This window comes from Dermacentor variabilis, chromosome 1 (assembly GCF_050947875.1).
Source record: "Dermacentor variabilis isolate Ectoservices chromosome 1, ASM5094787v1, whole genome shotgun sequence".
Lineage (NCBI taxonomy): Eukaryota > Metazoa > Arthropoda > Arachnida > Ixodida > Ixodidae > Dermacentor > Dermacentor variabilis.
Genome location: NC_134568.1, coordinates 103,159,798 through 103,187,589, shown reverse-complemented (window position 1 = coordinate 103,187,589; position 27,792 = coordinate 103,159,798). Strand labels below are relative to the sequence as shown.

The 27,792-nt window shown below is 43.6% G+C and overlaps 1 protein-coding gene across 9 annotated transcripts in view; it reads left to right on the top strand.

The window, feature by feature from the left end:
• Window positions 1-27,792, top strand: part of LOC142582194 (neuropathy target esterase sws-like) — a 198,602-nt gene that overhangs the window by 34,752 nt on the left and 136,058 nt on the right. For all 9 annotated transcript variants that reach the window (XR_012828395.1, XR_012828394.1, XM_075691623.1 and 6 more), the window contains exons 12-14: window positions 628-801; window positions 9,420-9,572; window positions 21,442-21,575. Coding sequence is in view for 7 of the 9 variants with exons in the window: in XM_075691623.1 (XP_075547738.1) it covers window positions 628-801; window positions 9,420-9,572; window positions 21,442-21,575 (461 nt within the window). In the remaining 2 variants the exon portion in view is untranslated. The remainder of the gene's footprint in view (window positions 1-627; window positions 802-9,419; window positions 9,573-21,441; window positions 21,576-27,792) is intronic.

Sequence of the window (27,792 nt, the reverse complement as noted above, 5' to 3'; positions counted from 1 at the left end):
GCTTTACGATTGCAAGCAGCACAAAACCACAAGCGAAGAAAGAATTACAGTACAAAGTGCAGCACATTTGCACTTAGCCTTGCACTGCAGCAGCTCTGGTTGCGTACTTATTTTCAGTGATGCTTTTGTGCTTTTACAGTGTGAAGATCAGTGAGTACGTGAACTATATCACCATGTAAAGAAAAGAGGGTCCATGTGCATTAGCCAGCCCTCAATTTTGCTCTTAGAAGGGCAAATAAGAGCCTGATCGATGCCAGATGTGTGCTAGTTTTTGTTATGGTGCACATTTGGTGCATTATATTGACTATTGTCACTGGTAGTCTGCATTGGTTTTCACTGGCATTTTCATCCTTGCAGTATTTTTTTTTTTAATCTTGGCTTTCTTTATGACTTGTGATAGCAAGGCTATTTGGTTTTTTTATATGTGTTTAGCCAAGTGTCTTTCTTCAATAAAATGCAGTTCAGTGCTTTTTCTGTTTGAATTCTTTCTTTTCTATTCTTGTGGTATTATGCTGCTTGTAATCATCATCTTATAGTGTTGACTCTGGATCCTTTAACACTGTGCCCTACGATTCAGTGAAAATTGGATACACATTAATAAGTTTGATAGACGTTTTGTCTCTGCAGTCTTCATCAAGCCGAAAGATGTCTGCAGTGTCTGATGCACCTGGATCGCGCAAGTCGACTCGAAAAGCTTCCTTTGTGGTTGGCGAGGGTTCCCGGACTTCCTCATCAGTTCAAGAGTACAATGATTACATTGAAGCAGCTGTCCAAGGTTTCGTGAGCAGGCTGGACATTGAGGTACTGTGACTAACTTTGTAACCTGTTTTACATGCTGTGATTCTGTGGTGCAAGATGCTCTGCTGAGCAGGTACATGCTGCTATTGTGCAAATTTTCTCTGTTGAATTTGTTAGATGTTGTTACATTACATGCATCGCACCACACTGTCGTTGGTGAGTCTGGTAGCTAGGCCACTGCTTTGTTTGTTTACAACAGCGTAGTGATTTGCATGGCCATGTTGTTACTGATAATCATTTGTGATAATGACATGGGGTTCGGCACGAAGGCAGTCCACTTTCTTGTTGTCACTGGGACACTCATAAGCTCATCTTCTGTTGTTTTCATGTTGCACCTTGGCTGCAACCGCTATCGGGATTACAGTTGAACCTCGCAATAATGAAATTAGCGGGGAACGCGAAAAAAAGAGCTTTCGCGAGAATTTCGTTGTTGCAAAATGCGACAACACAGATAGGTAAGGCATCACAGAATGAAACTTTGCTGTCAAAATTTCGTTAGCCTACTTTGGCAAGCTCTGCTCGAGGATATAGAGCCACATTGCCAACTGTACAAAGTGCGTCGAATACATCGATCAGCAGTGGCACAGCAGGAGCAGTATTCTCGTCAATTGCTTTTGGAGATATGATCACTTTCACGAGATTTCGCTTAACTGCGCAACTCGGCACCGGATGCAAGTGCTCCACGTATGCAGCAGCATTTCTCCGCTGTCACCCGTAAGTGCCAACGCCTTCGGTGTCAAGCATGAAAGGAATCATATCTCGTAGAACCGAAGGTAATGGATCGAGATTACGGCCCCTTTTGCACAAATCTACGTCCAGCGCTGAATCCGCACGCAATGCCTGTCGGGTGACACCAAAACTGCCGTTCTTGAAGCAAGGGATGCGTATTCCCGGAACATCACTTAATCACGGCCCGATGCGCGGCACTGCATGCTGCGACTGTCATCTCAAGTGCTATAAACAATTCCACGTTGGTGCGATGTGGGTTTACTTCTTTTTGCTTCATTTTTCTCACCGAGGCACACATTACGCACTGTACTAGGTGTGCAAAACTATCGTCACATGTTGGTAGTCATGTCAGGGCAGTCAACAAACAAGATGGTGGTCATGACACGTTTCCAGCGTTTGGTTGTTTTTGTAAACAAAAATGGTGCCACCCACGCAAGTGTAATATGGTGTAGAGAGATGCAAGACAGCTCACTTCAATGAGCGGCTCGGAACGGCTCAGCTCACTGAAATGAACCAGTTCATATGGATGGCTCACCTTTTCACTTAAATGTGTAACCTGTGTTATGCAGAGTCTAGCTATTTGGCTTTGAAGAAACGATCTATGCATTTGTAGAATAACAGCGTTATAGGTATTTTCACTGTGCTGGGAGAACATTTATCAATTACTTACTTAAAAGCATGAATTTTTAATTGTAGTAAACCTTTCTTTTCTGATATTGGGAATAAAATCTAACAGACAGAATGTAAAGTATCCTTTTCAGAAAAAATAACTTCATCTTCATTATAGGAGCTTTTCTGTTTTTGTGGTATTTTAAAGTCAACCTTGGTCAAAATAAGAACAAGAAGTATTGTAAATTTTCTTTCAACTTTATTCACTTATTCATATACACAAGCTCACTATAATATGAGTGAACTGTAACGCCATACAAAATGAGTGTCGAAATAATTTCTTGAAGTTCCATACAAAAATACACTTCTACAAAGTATACGTAAGATCCACATAACTTATCTGTAGTAAAGAAGTTCTGCATCAAATATAGGTTATAGTTAATAAATAATGTATTGGGGGTGGGGGGCGCTGACTTTATCAGAAGTGAGGCGACTCCTCTTTTCAGTACAAATTTGGCCAGCTTTAGAAAATATTCTTTCACAGTGTACACTTGTTGCAGGAATACAAAGCCTTTTTAAAGCCGCTGTATACAAGTTCGGGTAGGTGAATTTTCTACTTTCCTACCACTTCAGTGGATCATTAATATCGTTCAAGTATGGCTTGTTTAGGTACTTATCTATCTCAACTACGGCCTGAACTGTAGGGTCTTGTTTTCCTTGCAAGGAACTCAAACTGGTGTCAAACTCATCCCATGCTAAGGATGTCTGAACTGGCATCTCGGGCTCATTGCTTGGTCCAGGCTCAGTACTTTGGATAGTCGCTTTTACGCTCAAAGCAGGTGCATTCTTAGTTGGCTTAAACTTCTAGACACCCCCCAAAGCCTTGCGACTTAAATGTGGGTTCAAAATTATTGACTGAGAAATTAACTCGTTTGATTCCCCCTTGCCAAATCACCATGTCAGACTGTCAGAATACCCCTGTTACACTGGCGACCTTAACAGCGGTTATCACTAAGCGCGGTTACACGGCAGGCGAAACTGCAGTTAGGCCACTAACCGTGGTTGACCGCCAACCGAGCTTGGCAACCTTGGTTTAGTGTAACTGACGTTTCGGAAACGGGCAAAATGGCAGACGGTAATTCTCCCGAGTGCTGTGTTGGCGCTTCCCAGATATCATCCAAAAAGCGTATCATTTGGCCTGACGCGACAACTGAGGCGCTGATACGCATTTGGGAAGATAATCTGGCTGCTCTGCGCTCAAGTAGACGAAACACGCGCCTCTACACAGAGATGACGGCCACGCACGAATTTCAAAATTTAACAACAACACAATCAAACTGGACAAGTGAGACACACACAAACGCTGTGTGTTTGTGTGCGTCTCACTTTCTTGTCCACTTTGATGGCGCTGCTTTTAAACTTATAACTTCAGTATTTATAACATGTACTTCTTGTGATAATTTGTACAATGTGAAATCCCAATGTACATACATTAACACCTGAAAGCACTGCCTTTTCTTCCTTTTTTATTCTTTTTTTTTGTATATGCATGCGTATAGTTCCAAAGTGCATTCGCGTAAAGTTGTACTCCTTTTAATTATGTAACCAATGTTTGTTAGTTGAAACATTAATTTGTTCCTTAAGAATATTTTTTTACCTTTTCGCTCAGTGGACTTAATTTTATTTTATATTTGCCCATTTGTGACCCTTAATTCTGACTTTTTATATAGTTGTATGCCCAACAGGCAGGCTCACAACTGAGAGCAGGAGTATCGAAAATAAATAACCTACACGTGCAGAATGAAGTGTTAAACGTTAAAACTCTCAAATATGACAATTGTTTTGCTGAAAAATAACATCTTTATACCACTGCAATCAAATGTCAAAGAAAAATTATTAAAAATGAAGCCTGTACGCAAGAGATCACATGACGCGTCATCAGAAAATTAACCGTGATCGGCATAGCCCATGTAACTCTTTCGCGTTAACCACGATTAAGCTTAACCGAGGTTAAGCTGCCCGTGTAGCTAAGGTATAAGAGTTTATTTTCAGGCTTTACAATAGTCTCAGGAGCGTCTCTATTAGTCTTTAGATATTGTTTCACTTTTCTTGTCATTATCCTGGACAAAACGGTCATTTTAGACAATCACACATTTGCTTCAGCAAAAATTTGTCGTTACATCGTTTAATACTAACAAGACTTCAACAGTATGGGCCAGTTCTGTCCATTGTCATTCTTCTAATTGATCTTTGTATCCAAGTAATGCTAGAGTTAAAACAAGTGGCTTTGTTTTTCAGTAATCTCTCTAACATATCAAAGGTGGAAATCTACCAAGTGGGAACATCTTGCTTTAATTTAGGTTGATCTTTATTAAGTGACGTTTGCAGCTCACAAAGTTTCGCAAGTGCCGAGCTGCTTTGCTTGAAGTACTGGACAATTGACTTAGCCCAATAGATGCCGAAATGGCATCTGTGACGACCAATTTCAAAGTATGCACAAAACAGCCGAAGTGTTGAAGATTTAATTCCCTAACAGCTGCCTTAATATTAGCAGCATTGTCAGTGACGACTGCACAAATTTAATTTTGGGTAGCAAACCTTTCTAAAACTTCATTTACCCAAGCAGCTATATTGCAACTTGTGTGTCTATCAGAAAATTCTGAGCATTCAATCAGACACGATTGTAAGCAAGTAGCCTGATCAATGTAATGAGCAACGTGGGCATAAAAGGCTAACATTGTTAATATTAGTCCATCCATTGCACATCAAGCTAACAGCTGGGGCATCAAGCAGAGATGATTTAATGTTATCTAGGAGTTTGCTATGAAGAGCAGGCAACAAACTATTCATGAGCGTCTTAGGGCTCGGTAAGCTATAATTTGGATTGAAGGTAATAATGAGTTCTTGAAATTTCTGATCCTCAACCAGTGAAAACGGATAATATTCTTTGGAAATCATCTTGGGTAATTGAACATCAATCAACGTTTCTTTCTGGGCTGACATTGGTTTAACTGCATTAACATACTAAGTCAAAAATGACTGTGATAACTGGTTTGATCTAGGCCCAGGCATGAAGAACGGTGTTGACAAAGCCGTTGAAGTCAGAACTGGCGACAACAAACCACTTTCTGATACATCCAAATAGTCCGATAATTGGCTCGGGCTCCTTGTTCTTGAAGAACTTGGCAACGGTGCCGAGTCAGGAGCATCAGGGGCATCCACACTCTTGCCGCTCGCGGAAGGTGACCGAGAGCGGTTGGGTTCAACTCGGCCGAAGGGCACTGTGGAGTGCTTCTTTGTAAAATGCCACCTAAGATTTCCAGTCGAGCCAGATGACATAGCGAGTGTAGCATGACAGTATCTGTATTTCGCCTTGCCTTCCACCAATGTTGTGAAGTGGTATCAAATTCTGCTGGTTGAGCAGTTTGCTGACATCATTAATTTAGGAATTGCAAAAAAACGGAGAACGCTGCATTCAAATTACCATATTTACTCGAATAATGATTGCACTTTTTTTGTAAAAAAAAAATTGACGCAAATTCAGGGGTGCAATCATTACGTGGGTTAAATTTCCCGCGAAAAGAATTTTTTTTCATCCCGCGTTTGCCGCGGGATGACAACAGGTCAACAAATAGACAGCTGCCGCTGTATGTAGTGTGGGACACCAAAACAAAAATGGCGGCCGGCGGAGCAAGCTGAACGTGACTTTTTTTCTTCTCGTGAGTACATTACGTGCATTGAAACAGTTTCTCCGTATCAGTAATGAATATTATCGTTAATATCGGCAAGTTTGTGGCAATAACATAGCCATGTCCACTTTGAGGGGACAGAAACAGATGGGCACGCTTAGCTAACAGTGACATAGAAACGCATGGCCGGCATGCTGCGGAAACTGCGGCATCTGTCTTCACTACTATCCTAATACTACGGCACGTTTCCGCTAAGTGTGGGCGAATATCTTAGCTGTGTTACAAGCTTCGGTGTATGAATAGGGTACACTTTTAACGTATCAGGGTAAACGTGGCTACTATCGTTGCCGCTTGCGATTTGTTGCATGCCCATGAGTGCAGATGAGAAAACTCGAAAGGCGCCTTTTTTGTTGTTGTTGACCACAACCTTTATAACGCCTACACATAATAAAGGCAAGTTTGGTAGTACCTCTTTTTGTCATGGAAGTGTGGAAAGTGATGAAAGTAATGAAATGGCGCATCTACTTAAGAATGTTTGGTGCGTGCAGACCAATTGGTTTGTCTTGAAGAGTCGTTCGCATAGTATTTGACAGATGGTAAGCGCGATCATTATTAGCTAGACTTGGCACACGACACATCGCTGCGGCAAGTTCGGGGTGCGATCATTACACGGGAAATTAAAAAAATCAAATTTTGACGACATAATTCAGGGGTGCGATCATTACACGAGTGCGATCATTATGCAAGTAAATACAGTATGCATGCGTTGAAAAAGTTTAGTAAAAAACTAACACTTATGAAAAATCCTACATGCTAAAACACTGAAACTAGTAGAATAATAATGCAGCACGAAGACAAGTTCTCGTAATATCTTTTTAAAATTGATTTGAAAACTAAAGTTAGATTGAATACATATTTTAACTTGAAATGTATTTTTATAGAAACGTCTGTCATGAATACTGTAAACCAAGCATGTCAACTGTCTGTATGTAGCAAACTGTAAGCAAATTATCCTTAGTTGCTGCAGGAATTTTTTAAACCAAACAAACAGTCACAGTTTCGCTCGAATCTACGTCCTCATTGAATCGCGCTTACACAATCTATTGTAGATTCTAACCAACTAGCCTGCCAATGTGTTTTAGGTTTAACTTGGCATTACTTTAAATATACACGGTAACAATATTAAATACAAAACTATGTTATACCGATCGTCGACGACCTGCCTGACTGGCCTGGTCTCCCGTGGTGAAGTGACGCCATGGGCTGCTGTCTCTTTGCTCACCACTAAGCGGCTCGGACCCCTTCTTTAAATTGGTTTCCATAGCATCCTAGGGACTCACAGACTGTTGGGAGGCACAGGCTTTTCCACCAATTGCCTACTCAGGCCAATTAGGCTAGCCGACATGATCCACTAGGGACCCGAGTTTAAGTGACCAGACGTGGTTGCGAAAACACCCCATACACACAACAAAATTGACTGTGCCTAATGAATCTTTGCCCTCCGATACAGCTGAGCATGAGACGACCGTGCGACACATGCACTAAGTCACTGTCATGTACAGCGTTCAGCCGCTGTACAGCCGCTGTACACTGTACTGTTCAGCCGCTGTACATGTGCTCTCAGCCGGCACTGTCATGTGCCGGCTGAGAGCACATGCCCAAGGCACTGTCGCGGTTATTACCGCACCAAGGCTTCCCACATCGAGGAGGACCCAACAGTCGCAGAAAGAAAAAAAAGGGCCTATGGCATATACCCTTCTTTATTTCTTGAGCATGCACACAATACTGGCGATCAGGCCATATGTGCCGGAGAAGAAAAACAGAAAAAAAGAAGGGCCTATTACAACACAACAGATCATTGGCCGCGTTTTATTGACATGCTAACGATACATGCTCAGAAAATGCACAGAAGTGGATAACATGGATGACATTTTCATGGCTACTCTAATTAGCACAAATGAAGACCAAGAGATAAACTGTACGTTCACCTCTTGTATTTAAAGACACGGATGACTTCATCTTCAAAGTGTTGGTGCACCAGCACACAATGCATAATCGGTGAGAGTCGTGAGACATCGTTCGAACAGCAGCAAGCAATGAACGCTGTCATCCTTTGCCAATTAAGGCTTCTTTACTTATCCCTTCGGTTTCATTGGATGCCAGACTATACGACGCACACAAAACCAAGGACACTGCAACACACACCACATACAGCAAGCGAGTACGAGCACGTCGGCCGCCACTCGTCGGCAAGAAAATGAAACCCAGCAGAAGACCCGGCTCTCGCGGAACGGTTCGACACGGCTCACTGAATGAGAGTGAAGATCCGGCTCACTCCTCAAAAGATCCGGCTCGCCCCTGAGCGACCCGTTCGGCACGGCTCACTGGACGAGAGTGAACCTGTTTCCCCTCTCCAAAAGAAGCACTACTCACTGAACTGGCTCACCGTTCACCGCTCACTCGTTCTTTAAAAGAGCGGCTCAAAAGATCCGGCACACTTCTGAGTGACCTGTCTCTATTCGAAGCCAGGTCTTCTGCTGGGCACGAAAGTTGCAGCTGAAGGTGAAGGAGTGGTTGCGGCTCTTGCGAGGAACAGTGAGAGGGCAGTTGCATTTTCGCACCGCTAATAGATGGTGCAAAAGTCGCAGCCAGCAGAAGACCTGGCTCTGACGGAACGGTTCGGCACGGCTCACTGAACAAGAGAACCGGCTTCTTCTCTCCAAAAGAACCGCTGCTCACTTTTACTGAACTGTGGCTCACTTGCTCTTTAAAAAGAGCGGCTCAAAAGATCCGGCTCACTCCTGAGCGTACCATCTCTAATGTGGTGGTATTTTGCGCAATTTTTGTGCAAAGCAATCTCATTTCCGCACATTTTGGAGCTTGCTAGTCTTGCGCGCCTAGGTAATATGTGGGGTTATGTTCTGGCAAATTTTGTTGATGTGGGATTGTCGTACAGTGACATTTAGTAATATACTAATGTAAATTGCATTGGGAAAGTGTTTTTTACGTTTGGAGCATGATACCACAGGATTGAAGAAACCTAGGACTATTTGCAAGAAAATGAAGAGCAACAAGTAAATTTCATTCTCTGGGATTTCCTAGACAAGCGTATGCATGCGCATGTGCATACACAGATTCTCGTTGGAGAGCATGGCACTACTGCTATAGTTGGACTAAACATCTGCATGCAAAAATGTTTGTCTGGTAACTGCCCCAAAAGAGTGATTTACAGCTCTAAAGTGAGGCTTTCGCTGTTCCAAAAGGTGCTCCAAAGTGGCTTGGACCAATGGCATCACTGCATCTGCAAGCTGCAGGGTTCTAGGGGCAGTACCTGGCAACCTTCAGACATGTAGTATGTCACTATGACCTAAATGAGTACTGGATGAATAAGCATTAACAAGAATCATGCTGGCAATATAGAGTAGGTGAGACTACAGCTTAAGAATGTATGTTTTAAATTAATGAGGTTCTTGTACCTTCACAGATAAAAGTTAGTGTTTTGCTGAGGCCAATGATGAATGCATTCTATGCATGCTTATGGGTATGCTCAGGAGCATGCTGATTCCAATGATCACCTTCATTTTCATGTTGCAGGATGAGGAGATGATTCGGAACATGATTGCAGTAAAGGAGTATCAGCCAGGGGAGTACTTGAGCAAGGAGGATTCGGGCGAGCCAGCTTCCCTCTTCTTCATTCTTTCGGGATATGTGGCCGTCTCCCAGAAGACATCTGCCAAGGACACTGATGTGCGTGTTAAGGGGCTGTATGAGCTCTTTTTCCATTTCTCAAGTTTCAGTGCACAGTTACGATATTGACCGTATTTACTCGAATAATGAACACACTTGCGTAATTAACGCACCCCCTCCCCCACTTTTTTCAGTGAAGAAGTGAGTTGTTTTCTTTTAGACACATAATGAGTGTACCCCAAACTTGCCACTGTGAAGCAGAAAACACACGGTACACTTCGGCATCTGACTTGCTGTACAGCAGCCAGATCTGAGGTTTTTTGTCATTTCGTAGCGCTGGATTGGTTGCCTGCACGAATTTTTAGGCGTCTGATCTGGTGCTATGGCACAGCAGAGTGCCTCGGATGTGGCTGCCATTCTGGCACATCAGATGCTGTATTGAACATCAAATCGTACCGTGTGTCTCCAATTGGTTAGAGGTGGCCGCAGAAAAAAAAAATTGCTCAAAATTTTATCGCACATAATGAACGCACCTCCAACCTTGTGAAAATTTTTTCAGTAAAGAAGTGCAGTCATCATATGAGTAAATACACTACTTGTATGATGAGCGCACTTTTTCTCCCAAAGAAACTAAAGCAAAGTTGGGGGTGCATTTAATATGTAAGATAAATTTCATGAGAACTTTTTCAAAAGAACAAAAATTGAACAGTAAGATGTTAATGACTAAAAAAAGTGATTAGATTTGCAAGCAGTGAAAGCTTCTTTGCAAAGTGACATCCTTCCAGTATTCTGCTCCCGGAAGGCTTGATACGCCTGATTCATAGAGAGCAACGTGTCATGCTGCTTCCCAGTAGCACACACAAAATTCGTCCACACCGAAATGCATTCTGGCAGCGTGATTCCCATTGGTCCATCTCCCACAGCAAAACACACGACAGGCAGAAAAGTGAGCAACAAGCAATGCTGCCTTTGAAAGGTTGCCTTTGAAGTAGCAAAAAATGAGATCCCACGCACTGTTGGAATCTGTGTAAGTGAAACTTTGATGAGCTATAGCCACACAAAATGACATAGCACAATAAAACACACGTAGTGGATTTATAGAACAAAGGCATCCTATAACGGTCATCATCCATCGTGACGTACTTTGCAAAGCAAAAGTAAGTTTTATTCAGGGGCGATATTCTGAAGCGATAACTTCCAGTGATACTGCAGTCGATCCTGGGTATATCAAACTCGGATATATTGAATTATTGTCTATATTGAATATTTGTAAAATCATCTTGGAAATATCATGCAAAAGTATAACAATGTCCTATGTGTTTATCGAGCTCCGGTTCACTGCCACATTTGATATATTAAACACTGTGATGCACCGCACACCTGCAAGTGCACTTCTACTGACGAAGACACAATCACTCTCGCGTCATCGGAATATTTACGTCTCAACACCTCCAAGTCGTTAAGAGAGGGCGTGGCAATGAAAACTTTTTTTATTTATGGGAATAAATTGATAAAATTCAGTATGTAGGTGTGATTTGTTATGCTGATATCATTACTGAAATCAGTTTTGTGCTACTATTTATAATAGTTTTCGAGTTCCAACACTTAACAGCCTCTAATGGTCATCCCCAAATTAATTAATTAATTACACATAAGTTCGCCAAGATTTTCACATCAGTATGTTCACAAAGGCCTTTTCTGTGCAGTAAAGGTATTGGTTTATTTTTAATGCGATAGCGTTCAGGGCCCCGTGTCGCAGAAAATTCTATGTCGACGTCGGCATCCAGCGTCGGACATCGTTTTGACAAAATGATTTTTGAACCACCCATACCGAGGCTCTCCATCTGGCGCAAGAAAGTTACCGAACTAATTGGATTTCTCAATCTAAACTACATAGAAAAATCGTAAGGTATGACTTACAACCTACAGACATGATAGCTTATCATAACAGAGCTGGGCAAGTAGGTGTGGTTCCATCTTAACGAAAAAGTGTGCGAAAAAGACAGGGACAAGAAAGCTCCCATGTTTGTCACTTCTCTTTTTCTCGTCTACTTCTTTTTCACGCACTTTTTCGTTCATATCAGACATGATAGCGTCGGATTGTAATTTGACTATATGAGAAAACATAATTCATTTACACAAAAGCTGAAATAAACACCTTTGCCAACGTTTCTACCATTCATAGACCAGCCAAGGCATCCGCATTTGCGCATGCCGGCACCCGACGGTCTTGGGGGCCATTAAGTGGCGTGCCCGGTTCCTTGCAGTACCTCTAGATGGCGCTCGCCTCGGCTGCATCGCGGCCCACACAAGAGGCCGTGTTTCTACCAGAAAGCCTGCCTTTGTGCATAGGGTTCGCAGCCAGCGTTTCCCGGTAAACGTTACGGTTACATAGGCTGCAGTTGCCGGGAAGCGTGAGAAGCAGTCGGGGATCTTTGAATGCTATCGCGTTCCACTCTTAATAGCGAAGCTTAAGCGTCCTCCAAATTTTTTAAATGCCGAAATGAGCATACACTTTTTTTTTTACCTTCCTGTGCATCTTGAAACTGTAAAAGCACACAAAGACGAGAAACGAATAGAGTGGACAGGACAAAGCGCTTACTCACAGCTGAAAAATTTTATTGAAAGGAAACGAATATATGTGCACAAAAGTGGAGTAGGATGGCTGAGCATGCGTTACAAGGCTCTCGGGTTAGATCATTTGAAAGGCAACATCAAAAGTAAAAAAGTAAAAGAAATTCTGTTAAGAAATTTGAATTCCCTATCATGTAGCAAAACTGAGGGGTGGCTGACGCAGTTATCTCCTTTTTTTCTTTATGTGGAAGGCCTCTGCCATTTCATGGGTTAACTGGCTCGTGCTTTTGAAGATAATCTGAGTATCTTCGAAGAAAGGAGAACAGCCGGAGTCCCTACAGTGGGCGGCTAGATGGGTTGTTCCTGATGAATTATATGCCGCCAGGTGCTCTCTTAACCTCACTTTGATGCAATGCCATGACTGGCCTATGTAAACTTTACCACACTTAAACGGGATCATATATACTATGCCTATCACACAATCTACAAATTTTTTGGTATGTTTAATATTGCACCATGATGGCTTCCTGCGAATATGCAAACAAATTGTTTGAAGTTCGTTTTTCGCTGAAAAAAGAACTTGTTACTGTATATTTCCTATGCATATTGTCTTACTAACAATTTTTGCAAAAAAACAACAACATTATAATTGTTTTTATGAAGTGCACATAAAAATAGACAGCTTTATTGCACTCGTCATTGTTTCCGGATCTAAGGGCAAAAGACAATGATTTTGTGTTCATTTGTTGTGAAATGGCACTGGGATGACTAAAAGCAACTGCACAAAAAATGAAAACCGAGAAAACAGAGCTCAAAGTTTCAGTTGTTGTAAACATTTAAATGTTTACTTTGAGCACTTAAAACCCGCCTGGCATGTAATCATTTGTCTGTGAGGACACATTTTTCTTTGCATTTTGATGTAGTTTTTTGCTTCTTTGCAGCAGTTTCGTGCACCTTAATAGCCTTTTTGATGCGTTGTGCATACATGCGTCGTGCAGAGGTGGATGACAGCGCATTCAAAACGTCCGCTCTTGTCTCCTCTTGTTGCGCAACCTCTTCATGATTGAGTTGGAGCTGAAATTCGCAGCTGAATATTTGATGTGAAAACTTCTGCTCTTGCCAATGTCATGTTGCTGTCATGACTACACGCGGACGCGCCGTCACGATAGCCCACAGTCGCTTTGTCCGTACCGCACACAGATGAGCTTTCTTGGTCACGTATGTGCGCCGATTGTGCCTCATCGACATGGTCGGCGGCATCCGCTTCTGCGAGTAGTTTTCTCCCTCTGTTCGACACCTTTCGTGGCCTTCTGTGCGTGTGGGCCGTTCGGAACTTTCTTTCTTTGGGGCTCACCACAGAACATGTGCGTTAAGCTGCCACGATCATCAGTCACATTGATCAGAACGTGCAGCTCGCTGCTGCACAAATGCGCACGAAGAGAGTTCATCAGCAATTCAAATCTACAACAGCTAATAGAAGCGCGCCGTGTGCCCCATGTGACTGCTGCGCCAAATCGCAATGCCGCTTTTGCCTTCTTTTCGCTCGCGTTTGCTGGTTTATTTTTCGGTGGAGAAACGCGTCGCTGTGGCTATCCTGAGCTCCAGTCTCTCCTTTTTATGATGATACCAAGATGGCGGCGCTGCATCAACGGATAGACGGGCGATCCGCGTTACAATGCCACCTTCCGAAGCCAAATCTTTCCCCGATTTTTTATGACAGCACTCTAGGAAAGTGCTTTGTTTATTTTTATTGTGTATTTTGTTATAATATTTCACCATGAGGTAAATAAAGGTCTGTGAATTGCGAAAAAAAAAGATCAATCAGAAATTTGATAATTTTGACAATTTTACCTCTTCAGTTGCCACATCCCCCCTTAATTGGACGTTTGCCACAAGGCAAACACCCTCCCATCCATCAGCGCCTATCCAGACGTCAATGCAGCATGGACACAGACTCTTGACGGGTCCCAAAAAAGACCAAATCCCACCATGAATGCGAAGTGTTGCTCGATATTGCTTTTGCTAACTATTTAACACAGGTGGTGCAGGAAAGCATTTGAAAAACGGGAACAGTGCAGTCCATATTGGACTTAGTATTTCTTGATGGACGGTTTGAAAATTGTCAGGTAGCAGTTGAAGCTTGTATTTGTACAAATCAAAACCAAGGTTCCCACAACAAATCTTAAAGAATGCACTACGCAAGTTCCCAATTTTGATAAAGCTGATGACACGAGCATCATTGAATATTTGTCGTTTCATCTAGACAGTCATAGTTCTGACGATGGCATCAATGTGTTGTGGGCAAGATTCAAAACCATTATCTTGCACTGTGTAAACTCATTCGTACAAATAAGAAAAAAAATAAAGTAATCCCTGAATAATGTGAGAGATTGTTCGCCTGAAGCAAAAAATAGGAAGACAAAGGAAAGTAAAAAAATCATGGAAAGATATCTAACCTATCAGCACAGCTGCGAATAAAGCTTAGGCAAGCAAAAAAGAAATACTACGAGGAAACACTTCCGAACTTCATGGTAACTTCTCCGCAAAAGTTTTGGCGTCACTTGTCTCAAACCACTCAAAGCCAATACAGCATTATTGTTAATGATGAAATCATAACTGACTGTTCAAAAATTGCGTCTTACCATACCGAGTTCTTCCAGTCTGTCTTTTCAGATGTTTCTAATTCTACTGCTCCAATTACAGTAGCATCATTTTCACACGTGTCAGATATGCCAGAAGTACGAATTAGCTATGAAGAAATACTATGACTGCTGCTAAACATCAGAGAACAAAAATCTGTTAATCTAGATGGAATTCCAAATGCCTTTTTGCGAAGACACGTGGAATGGGTTACTAGATATTTAGAAGTTATCTTTAATGCATCCTTGCAACAAAAACGGGTCCCAGATGACTGGCTCTTTGCAAAAGTTATCCCGATACACAAAACCGGTGACAAGCAGAAAACTGAAAATTATCTACTAATTTCTTTAACCTGCGTCTGCTGCAAATTTCTTGAACATATAATATCGAAAGCAATATATAAATACCTAGAAAATAAGAAAGCACTTAATTCGAACCAACATAGCTTCCGGCAAAAACTGTCAACTGTCACACAGCTCGTTGAAACCATCCGTGACTTTTTAAAGCAATAGATAACAGAAAACAGGTTGATGCGATATGCCTTGATTTCTCAAAAGCTTTTGATAGGGTTCCTCATAATGAATCAATTATCAAATTGAAACAGCTTGGAATAAATAAATATATAGTGGAATGGGTCAGGTCAAATCTATCAGGTAGGATGCAGTACGTGGACGTAAACGGCTCCCAGTCCGATCGTTTATTTGTAACTTCAGGCGTTCCTCAAGGGTCTGTCCTTGAAATGGTATTATTTCTAGTTTATATTAACGATATTTGTTCAGAAATTAATGAAAACGTAACTGTGCGACTGTTCGCCGACAACTGTTTAATTTATTGAGAAATATGTAACCACAAGGATAAAAAAATGCTCAGCGATGCACTGGTGTCTGTTGGAAGAATGGTGTGAAACTTGGAAAATGCAAGTAAATAAAGAAAAAACTTGTTTTACGTGTTACAAATAAGGTTAAGCACGTCCTAAATTTTAATTATCAACTAAGTTCCACTGTGCTAACTACTGTTAACAAATGTAAATATTTAGGAGTAACAATATCTGAAGACCTCAACTGGACTCAACATATCACTAATATTTGCTCTACTGTTAAAAAAAGTTTTGGTTCTTATGTCGCAAATTAAAACTCGCTCCAGCCCCCGTAAGGTTAACAGCGTATTTAACAATAGTAAGGCCTACACTGGAATATGCAAGCATCATATGGGACCCCTACCAAAAAGGATTAATTCATAAAATTGAGTGAGTGCAAAGAAGGGTGGCTAGATTTATTCTTTCAAGGTACTCCCGTACTGATTCTGTGACAGAGATGTTGCAAGAACTTTATTTACCTCCCCTCTTGGAACGCCATCGCATAGCCAGACTAAAATTCTTGTTTTTGCTTTCTCAAAATTTATTTAACTTTGATGCAGCTTGGTACCTAATTCGCGACAAGTCCGGAGCCTACGAAGTGACCACTGCAGCAACTTTCTAGTATCTCAATCTCGTGGGAACACATACGCATACTCTTTTTTCCCTAGAACCATAAGAGACTGGAATGATTTACCAAATGCCATATGCGATTCTCAAACTGTAGAACATTTTGAAACCGAGGTTACAAAATATTTTCTAAATGAATCCTCATGATCTAGCATTTCTCGTGTAAGTTGTAGAATGTAGTATTATTATGTATAATGATGCGATGTATGTGCTGTAGTATGTATCATGTAAGTTGTAGTATGCAGTATCGTGATGCATTTTTGCCATATTTGTACCCCACCCCTGTAACGGCCCAATCGGCCAACAGTACCTGCAAATAAAAAAAAAAAATTACCTGGCAGCCTGAGCTAAGGATGAAAGGGGGCCCCTTCCAATGGTACCAAACAACGAGGCAACCTGGGTTTCACAGTTAATTAGATGTTTGCCACAAGGCAAACCACCACCCATCCATCAGCACCTACCAGAGGTCAATGCAGCCTGAACACTGACTCTAGACGGGTCGACAAAAGGCCACCAACCCCACCATTACCTGACAGCTTGAACTAAGGATGAAAGGGGCCCATTCATTGCTACCAAATACCAACAACGACTCTGGGGTTACAGGTTGTGATCATGCCACATATCCATACCATCGGGCTTCGGAGGCAGAGTTACTGAGGAGTGTTGTGGGCATGGGTGTGGTATTGCAATGGAGTCGACGATTGTGATTTGCTGCTGGACAGTCTTCAGATTCCCTAGGCAACTCGCCTAAGGAAGACGACTGTATTAAAAGCGGAGGCTTTTCGATTCGTGGGACAGAGGATCCTGATGTGAACTCGGACATTTAACTTGCTCCTGCATAGAGTGGGCTCTGTACTGAAGCCGTGTAACTAAGCCAATAAACCCTTTTTCCTTCATTTTCCACAACCTGACGAAGCAGTCGATGGGCTTGGTGGATTCCATGCCCTAACGCCACCTTAAGCCGCAACAATGCTGGCGAACTTGAAACGGCGCCATTTTGTCGGATGTTTAGTAAAGCAATGTCGGATGTTGTTAAACAGGAAATTGAATCTAAAGAGCAGTGCATGCCATAGAGGAAAAATAAGCAGGGTGCTCTCAGTTTTGCTTGCTGCACACATGGAAGAATGGCTCATGCTAACTGCGGCTGTTTGTTATCGGCAAGAGCAGATTGCCACTCTGCTTGAAAAACTTGAATGACCTCCCGGTCTCATATGTGTTTCACAAAAAAGTGTGAATGACATTCGATCTTTTTACTGAACGAGGCCGGGCATGGGATGCCGAACTGGATATTTCTCTGCCACTGAGCTCGTCTTGTTGTAAACAATGGCTTTCCACAAATGCCATTTTATGGTTCCGCGAGCGGCCAAAAGGAATATGCCCCCAACCTTCACTTGGACAGACTTGTACATTACAGTTTCACGGCACACCACATCCACACTTTTGCGAAAAGACTGTTGCGGCATTGGCAGGCAAGACTCATTGCAGTGCAATTTGCGGGTCCGGTATTATGTGTGCTCGCACTGTTGCATGCGAGTGGAAATGGATCCAAATTTTCTGCAAGCTGAAGACCACTTTCGAAACTAACAGCTTGTAACATCGACACCAGGCAACACAGCAGGCAGAGTGGAAGGGCCGAGAACGAAGGGACTGCGAGGCATTGGAGTGCCGATCGGCATGCAAGAGATACACTGACTCTTTAGCGCGGTTGAGAAGTGAGGACGACTAGTTCCCACAGGAAATCTGTTCCAAAACTCGACACAACCGTCTGCCTGGCTCGTTGCACATGAGTGACGAACAGCTGTTTAAAAAGCTTATTTTGGCATTGAAACGGAGATGCGGCCAGGCAGGTTCACACACAGTTCATGCATGAACGTGCCAATAAGTACTGATGGTGGCATAGCGTATATTCGACAGGCTGGTTTACTTGTGTGGTGTGTCCATTTCTACCTTATCTTGAATAAAAATTTGGAGGACGCTTACGCTTCACCTTTAAGAGTGGCACGCCAAAGCATTCAAACGTCCCTCACTGCTTCTCACGCTTCCCGGCAACTGGAGCGTATGTAACTGTAATGTTTACCAGGAAGCGCTGGCCGCAAACCCTATGCACGGAGGCGGGCTTTCTGGTAGAAACGTGGCCTTTTGCTTGGGCCGTGATGTGGCCGAGGCGAGTGCCATTTGGAGGTATTGCGAGGAACCGGGCGCGCTGCTCCATTGCCTCCAAGATGCTCAGGCGCCAGCGCTCAAACGCCGGACGTTGTGGCCAGTCTATGAATGGTAGAAATGCTGGAAAACAGGTTTCTTTTGAGTTTTTGCATAACAGAATTATGTTTTCTCATATAGTCAAATTGCAATCTGACGCGGTCATATCTGTAGGTTGTTTGTAAGTCGTACTTTACTATTTTTTTGTGTATTTTAGCTTGAGAAATTCGATTAGTTCAGTAATTTCCTTGCGCCAACTGGAGGGTCCGGTTATGGGCGGTGCGAAAATCTTTTTGCCGAAACATCAGACGCAGGACGCTGATGCCGATGCTGGATCTTCTGTGACACAGGGCCCTCAACGCTATCGCATTGAAAACGCCCAACAAGCACTTCAACGTGTGCGAGGCACACCATGCTCATGTGTCCGATTGAGTGACTTGGGCTTTTAGGGTTAGCATCGCAATCAGTATATCAAAAACCATTTCACAGCAATTTGCGACATTACAACATTTGTGTGCAAAAACGTAAGTTAACTTTATTGCATTCAGCATGACCTTGGGGAAGCAAATTTCACAATCTGGAGGAACTCTTCGAGACGTGAACGTCTCAAATAAGCTTGAGATAAGCATTTTGAATGATTGATATAGCAAACTATTTCACAATACCCTTCAAATTTGATATATCCAAGATTGACTGTATCACCATCACAATATTTTGTGTGACTTAGCACTGGATGCGTTGAAGCAGATGACTGAAAGCGTTCCTGATACTGTGTGAAGATAAAGAGCTTGGCACAGCACCAGAAACCCTGTCGGCTGTATATGCAGACACTTCTGGGACCGAGTCATCTGAAACCTTATGAAATTGACTGTATCAATGATAGCTCCAGCTTCTACTCTGTGAGACAGCCAACGACCACGACCACCATGAGGACATGCCAAATGGCAGGAAAATGCAGAGAAAGCTTCGCTTTAAAAATAGGGCCAATGTGCAGTTCATCGTCTCGCTTCTAGTTGTGCAACTGTTTGCGTGTAGTTTTTGTTTGGGTGTTCCAATAGCACCGCGGTGGAGAGCATTCATTTTTCTACCGAGAGATGGCTCTCATTGGCATGTGCTATCATCGTCGTTTGTACCAGGAAACTACAGCACGGCTATTTGTTCACAGGACTGCATGGAACCAGCGTTGAGGGCAAGGTTATTATGAGGCAGGGGGGGGGGGGGAATCTAAAGTTTTAAGAGGAATACTTGGGATGCATTTAACATGCGAGTGCATGCATTGTGCGAGTAAATACTGTATTTAGTAGACAGTGTATGGTGCATTCTCGTTATGTTGTTACACCAAGATCCAGTAGATGTCTTTGTTCATTGTTTGTCACATTTTTTCACCCTGCAGTTTATTAAGGTGCAGTGGCAGTTTTTATTGGCACCAGCTAATCTGAAATTTCTGTCCAATTTTATGTAGTGTGTTTTGCTATTATGGTAAGCATTTGCCAATTTATGCGCTTGCCGCCAATATTTGGTTTGGCCATATGAAACTGGATTGTTACACAGGAAAATTTCATCGTGCTTGTATGAAGGCTTGCTTATTAAGTATTGCAAACATGGGCAGATAGTAGTACAGGTACTATCGGCATAATTTCAGATGTGAACAATTTTGAAACTACTCATTGTTTCATTTCCAGGTTCATCTAAATTTGTAGTAAAGGCTCAATTAGGACTCCAGAACATACACTTTGAGACTACTCCATGCTTAGAAGCTGGCTGCAGAGTGATTACAGATTGCATTTCTATTCACAGTAGAACCTCGTTTATACGTTTTGACAAAAACAATGAGAAATAATGTACTATACGATCCGAAGTAACTAAAAAATTCGACAGACCCAACTATTGTTGACATCTACATAATGCGAAGCGTGGCGCGGATCGTTGGGGCACGAGACACCAACGCGCATTGAGCTGGGGGTGCTCCGGTGGCCCGAGATGCATTTTGTTGTCTTCCTCATGCATTGCGTTTTAAGAGGACCACGGGAAACCAAAACGAAATCTAGCTGGTGAGTGACGCCGGACGCCACCAAAGCGAAATGTGATGCCCACATCGTGCTGCCTGCAGCAGGGAACGGCTGCTTGTTTGGATTGTCGCCTTCTAAAAGCGTGCAGTACACTACCAATAGCATTACGTGCCACGCGCTGTAAAACAGATAGGTGAAGATGCTTATCACAATAGGTTTGGTGACGATAGCTGTGAACATGGCGTGCGACGACTCAGACAGAGATTTGCTGGTACCGGAATAAGAAACTGTGTGCGCTGTCGTTTTCACGCGAGACGGGCGGCGGTATACTGTTCTCGATCTCGAGTGCTTAGCGCCTTTTCTTGTTCACATGGTATCAAGCGGCCGGAAAACATACGATCACAGTCTACAGCGGGGAAAGGCGGCACATTTGGGTTATCGCCTATTAAAACCATGCACTGCACTTCTGACGGCACCACGCACTGTGAAAAAGATAGGCGAAGATGGTATCGTAATAGGATTGGCGGTGATAGCTGTGAATGCCATGTGCGACGACTGAGGAGAAGATTTGCTGGTACCGAAATGAGAACCGATGCACGCCATCATGTTCATGTGAGACGGGCGGGCGAGTATTGTGGTGAGGCTGCCGCAGCGAGCAGCTATTTACTGTTCACAATCACGCGTGCCTCGCACATTTCTTATTTACACGAGATCTACCAGCCTGGAAACATTTCATACGATCGCAGTTTGGTGATTACTGAATGTTGGTGCCGAAAAATTGTGTTTACCGGGAACGTATGAACCAGCAAAAAATGAGCGTAACTCTGTTGGGTAATTTTTTGTGTTCTCGATTGCGAATGTTCGTGCTGGGAAAATGTACGTAATGGGAATGTATAGACAAGGTTCTACTGTATTTATGTGTAACCATCATTCTGATCTTTCTTTACCTCTTTGCATTTCAATTTATGCTGATGGTGTATGGTGGCATAACAGACGTCTGAGAAGTGGGTCCGGTATGTTACAGGACATGCTGTACATTGCTCATGTGGGCGACATCACAGGCGCCCTGGAGGTGCTGACAGGCGAGTCGCCCATCTTCTCCCGCAAAGCCAAGGTAGCATCTCGTGTGGCCTTCCTGACATCCACACAGTGCTACGAGTGAGTGAAGCTGCACAATACATGTGGCAAAGTGCAAAGTAGGTGTATGTGCTCCTAAGATAAATTTATAAAGGTTTTGCTAGTGTTACAGGAGACATCTATTAAAACGAACTCGAAAATACTGTGAAAGTTTTTTCGTTTTATCAGAGGTTTGTCTTAAAGGGCTCCTCACCAGGCCCCATAGCAAACTTGGGTGATACGGTGGAAGTTGTTACGTGTCCTCTAGGGAGCGTTCTGCCACAAACATGTTCAGATCAGCTCATTAATAGCCGAGATAGAAATATTTCAGTGCCTCAAACCCATAATTTCAGGAGGCGAGCTCCACTGCCAAGCGAGACACTCTCTCCACTTGCCCCATCTTGCCTCCGCAAGCGAAATTCCTTCCCTGTGTTCCCCATAACGGCCCTCGAGGGTTGCGTGACGCATACGTCATGGGCCCCACTTTTTTTTTTTTTTTTTTTTTTTGCTTCTTGCTTTTTTGTGGCGCGGTGCACTTCCACTGACAACCTCACATGCGAGATTTTGCACGCTGTGCACGAGGACACTTGACTAGTGATATAAGTCAGTGCTACACGAATACTGATGCAGACACCAGCTGATCAAAGAGCATGATCCCATGCTGGAACACGGCGGTAAATGACATAGTTTCGGTATCTGCATGCGCGACTGCACGACGTGGGAACAAGCTGACGAAATGGAAGTACATCTCTCTTGCTGCAGTACAAAGTAAAACAAAAACGTGCAGACATTCGGTTTGTGTTTTGTTGTTTCTTTAAGCATTAATTCCTCTATTCGAGCAACATATTACACAAATAACAGCGGTTGCCTTGAATAATTCTTGAAGTCACATGTCACCAGAGCGACGTTACAGCACAAACGTGTGTACGTAGGGACACTAGCACGTGTACGTCATCCTCTAGCTTGGAGCGCAGTGTCCGTGGGGAGAAGGGAAAACAGCATTTGGTTTGAAATTTCAGCTCTTTCTGCGGTGCGTAGCGAGGTAATAGTTTGCAGACATCGTTATTGTGCTTTGTATGCTCTGCACTTGTCAACTCAGAATGGCCAGACCTGGTGAGGGGCCCTTTAAAGAAACACTAAAAAGAAAAATAAGTTGAGCTGTATTAGTAACTTACCCTTCAACAATACCAGGAAATCCACTCTTACTGTAAGAAGAGGCTTGGTGAGCCAGAAAGAATGCAAGAACGAAAGATGGGTGGCGACACTGCCTGAAGTTCCCACATCAGCTTGCTATGACATCATGGAATTTGACTGCATCTGCTTGAGCCTAGTTGATTATGTTCTGGTAAAAATGAACAACGTTGTATTCTAAAGGAGCCAAAGGGTGACCTTGGCAAGTTTGAATAACTGTCTTATGCCATAACAGCCAAAATATAGGAAAATATAGTTGAACCTCGATTTAACAAAATTTACAATATAACAAACTATTTTCATTTCCCGATCTTAGTTCCATTGAAAACCATGTACAGCGAAACCTCGTTAAACCATAGTTAACCACAGCTCGGAAAAAGTATGTACTAACCGGTAGTACTGCTTAACTGAAATAGTGTGAGATCGCCCACTTACCTGTCAGAAACGGAACTCGGAGAGAGTGCGATGAAAGGGCAAAAACAAGCAGTATTTACTCACTTTGTGCGACAAAAGTCTATCATTTTCGTTTGATGCCATGGCGGCCTAGCAACGACGACAGCGCCCTCGAACTTACTGAAATTGCGAGCCCACTTTTCAGCCAGGCCCCTCTTCTCAGCAAACACTCGCATGGCATATTCCTCATTGGCATTGCATATTCTCCGTGCACGAGTGCGGTAGCGCTGCAGAAGTCGTGGGGTGCCTTTTTCATTGCAGGGTGCAGTTCTCGTCGCGATGATTGCATTCATGAGGCCGACATAACATGCAGATTTTGCCACTGTTGGGCCTGAATTGCCCTTGCTGTCACTTTCCGTGTCGTCCTCATCGCTGTCATTAGGCAACCCTTCGGCAGCAAACAGGAAACAATGGCGAAAAGTCGAACCTAGTAGCTGACATCCATTTGCAGTCGTAGCAGTGCTGCCGAGCAACTTCTTCGTATTCCAAATGCCATACACCGTAGTCAGTGGTAGATCCTTGCTGCGTGCCAGAGCCGACTTCTTCATGCCACGTTTGGTAGCACAAATGATGTCCAATTTTTCTTCTATGCTGAGCTCTTAGTGTTGTGTTTTTTATCCAAGCTTCAGCATGACGAGAGTCCTAGCTTGCATGACGCCACAGTGCTCTGGCACGGTGCCGAAGTGATGTTGATGTTGATGTGGCTTCATGCGGAAATGCACAGGGCGCTTGAAGTCCCTTGTTCTGACCTTTGAGGCTTGTTGTTCTGCCGGGCCGCACCGCACGATGGGGATGACGCACCGCCGTGATTGCGTGACGAAAAGTGGAAACACTATGTGTTAACCGATACATAAGCATCAAGCTGGTATGGTTTATGCAGATAAAAAACGCATTATGTTTGATGGCCCCTGAGTCGAGGATTTGACTTTACTACTTTTAAAATGAAACTACTGTTTTAGCAGATACAGTTTAACGAGGTTTTACTCTAATTGTTTTTGTGATCTAACAAAGTAATTTTGTGATATGGTTTCAATTGAACAGTGTTTTTGGCCATTTCAAGCATGTACTGAGAGCCTGTATGCCTGCTAAATCTAGCAAAAGATTATAAAAATGTCAAAAGCTATTTTCAAGCATCCTTCTATATAAAATGGTTGAGTGGCAAAAACACCGTCAAAGCTCGCACGCCGGAGCAGGAAACACCGCTGAATCATTTGTTGTGTTGGTAAACAACTACGAACCTTACTTCGTGTAGTTCTCTCTTTGCTATCGCCATCAATGCTCCATCTTTCTGGCGAAACTGACTCTTTTTTCAGTCCGAATATTGGTATAATTTTACACTGTTGTTATTCATTTATGGGAGCCGTCTGATGATGGCGGCGGGTGCCGTGCATAGTCAGCCATGGTGCCCAAGATTTAAGGCGCTGTGTGACAAAACACGCACTACTCTTAGACGCTGTGAGCCACACTGATAAATCTACAAACCTTGCTTTGTGTAGTGTCTCTTGCTATCACCTCAGTGCTCTGCCTTCCTGTTGAAACTGTGACTTTCTTTATTTTTAGGATGAATATCTATATCTTTGTACACTTCTATTTCTAATTTGTGGGCACCATCTCATGACTGCTGCGGGCACTAAGGATGGTCAGCCATGGCACGCAAGACTTACGGCGCCGCACAACAAAACACCCGCAACTCTGGATGTCATGAGCCACATCAATACATTGCTCTTGGAACGCGCTGGTGCTCATAACCATGCTATTATGGCCCAACCTTCTTGCGATTACTTACTGACAAGATACTATCCACCAGGATTGCTCTGAGAATTTGTGAAGTTGTTTTTACTGCTGAAAATTTACGACCTCGAATTAACAAAAGTAACAGTTTAGCAAAGTTTTTCGCTGCAAGTACAACTTTGTTATGTCAAGGTTTGACTGTACTTCCGTGATGTCACACTGACGTACTACTAGGGCTGGGGTTTTGGCATGAAATCCAAAAAAAGGAAGTTTGTCCATCATTTTCTCTTCTAATTAACCCATTACCACAAAATTAAAGTAAATAATGTATTTACTCTCATAATGGACGCACTTTCTTTCCAGAAAAACATGCGGCTGTTCATTATGCGGGGTAAAATTTTGAGGAGGAGGAGGAAAGAACTTTATTGTGTGCCCTGCGAGTTGGTGGGGAGGGCCAAAGGCCCCGCCTAGGTGACGGCCAGGAGTTCGTGGGTCCTGGCGGCATCCTCGGCCCGCTGGATGGCCCATAGTTGATCCTCGAGGGCGGGGCTGAGCAGCGCGGCTTCTCAGCGCATGCGAAGGCTGCTGCTAGAGGCCGCATTTTTTTTATTGTTATTTATCCCTCGGCACTCCCATAATATATGCTCCAGAGTGGCTCTGGATTCACATGTTTTGCATTTGTCCGTAGGATATACATCCGGATACATGATGTGCGAGAGCGCAGGATTCGGATACGTCCTAGTTTGTAACTGCCGCCATGCGACAAACTGCTTTTTTGTCAATTTTGCGTGAGGTCGCGGGAATATGCGCCTCTGTAACCTATAATGTTTCGTAATGTCATTATATGTTGTCATCCTGTCCTCCCACTCCCACTCATTTACCGCACCGTCATGTCCGGAGGGTGTCGGGGCATCACTTGCGACTGCGGCTTGGTCCGTAAGCCCTCGAGCCGCGTCGTGTGCCGTCTCGTTGTTGCCGTCCTCCGCGAGGGTGTGAGCGGGTGTCCAGGTGATGTATGATCTTTCTTTTGTAATTTTGGCCTCCTGCAAGAAGAATGCGTAGTGCCTCCGGGGAGATTCGGCCATTGGCAAATTTCTTATTGCCGTCTGAGAGTCGCTGACTATCACGGTTGCGTTAGTCTGAGCTACTGCGAGCGCTATGGCTACTTCTTCAGCTATCTCGTTACTTGTGGTGCGTATCGTCGTGCACGTCTTGCACTGTTTCTCCCTATCGATTACGGCTGCCGTAAACCCCTGTCTGCGACTGTATTGAGCCGCATCTACGAACACTGCGCCCTTGTCGCTGCCGAATTTCTTCTGTATTTGCTTCGCTCTGTTCTCTCTTCTGTCCTTATTGTGTTCTGGATGCATGTTCTTTGGTATGGGAGCTATTACCAATCTTTCCTTCGTCTTTCTCGGGATGTCCACCTTGACACCGTGCTGTGTGTGGTAACCTATGTCTTAATTTCTCTAGGATGTGTCTGCCTGCTCTAGTCTTAGAGAGGCGTTCATATTGTGCCGTACATTGCATGCGCTTCAATGAGCTCGTCTATCGTGTTGTGTAGGCCTAATTGCAGCAACTTGTCCGTGCTGGTGCTGATCGGTAGTCCTATGGCTAGATTGTATATTTTCCAAATGAGGCATTCTAGTTTGATCTTTTCCGCGACCTGCCATTTTAGGTACGGCGCTACGTATACTATTCTACTTATTATAAAGGCCTGTATTAACCTGATCGTGTTTTCCTCTTTCATCCCGCTATGTTTATTTGTTATCCTTCTGACTAGCCTCATGATTTGCGCTACAGTTCCCTCCAGTCTTCTGAGGGTTTTGAGCAATTTTTTTTTTCCACAGCCACCTCTAAAAAAGTCAATTTCACCAGAAATGCGAACCATTGATTGGGATAGCAAATGTGTAGACAGCTACTCAAAGTAAGGGTAGTAGTTTTATTGGCTGTATAAACCTGCAAACATTTGCTTCAATGCAAACTGAGCGGCGAAAATGCAGCACACACGAAGGTATGAGCCGCCATCAACTCAGTCCTGATGCAGATCGCTTGGAAGATAGGGCACGGCGCGGCCGCACAATGCGCAGTTGCTGTCGGAGTAAAATGCCGCGCACCCCCCCTCTCTCTCTCCCCTACACCCGGTGCCGTCCGTGCAACGAAAGACTGCATGTTTCCTTCCCGTTTTCCTCTCTTGCACGCGGGAGATTGAGCCGCTATCGTCGGCGCCCCTCGGGCACAGTTGTGCAATGTGCAGTTGCTGCCAGAGTACAACGGCGCCGTCCCCACCCCCCTACCTCAGGGCCTTTTGCACGATGAAAGATGGCGCACGAGATTGAGCCGTGATCGTCGGCTTTCCTCGCACACTTTCACTCACACCTACACCGTGCGGCGCGCGGCGATGACGACAATGACAGCAAAAATGTGCCTGGAGCGTCCACATAATTGCTATCGCAATAAAAGTAGGAGACATGGTACGATTCGGCGTTCGACACGACATCGGACATCATCGCACCCTTTGAAAGCCATATCACACACTGAATCGTACAGTGCCTCTCCTACTTCACGGCAGCAAGTTAAGGATGCGATCATTATGCGATAAAAAGAAGAAAAAAACACATTTCTTGATTGGAAAAGTAAGGGCTGCGCTCATTACGCGAGTGCATTCATTATACGAGTAAATACGGTAGCCTAAACTGATTTAGTGTCTATAGTGTCTCTTTAACAGAAGTTATCCAAAGAACTTAATATCTGCTATTCCTGGTACACCGAAATATCTGCTCTAAATGAAACTGCATCAAAATCAAAAGGCAAATATACAGAAGAGAGATTTGCTGGATTTGTGTGGCACAAAGCACTGATTGAGTTGCTTGCTGGCACTGCA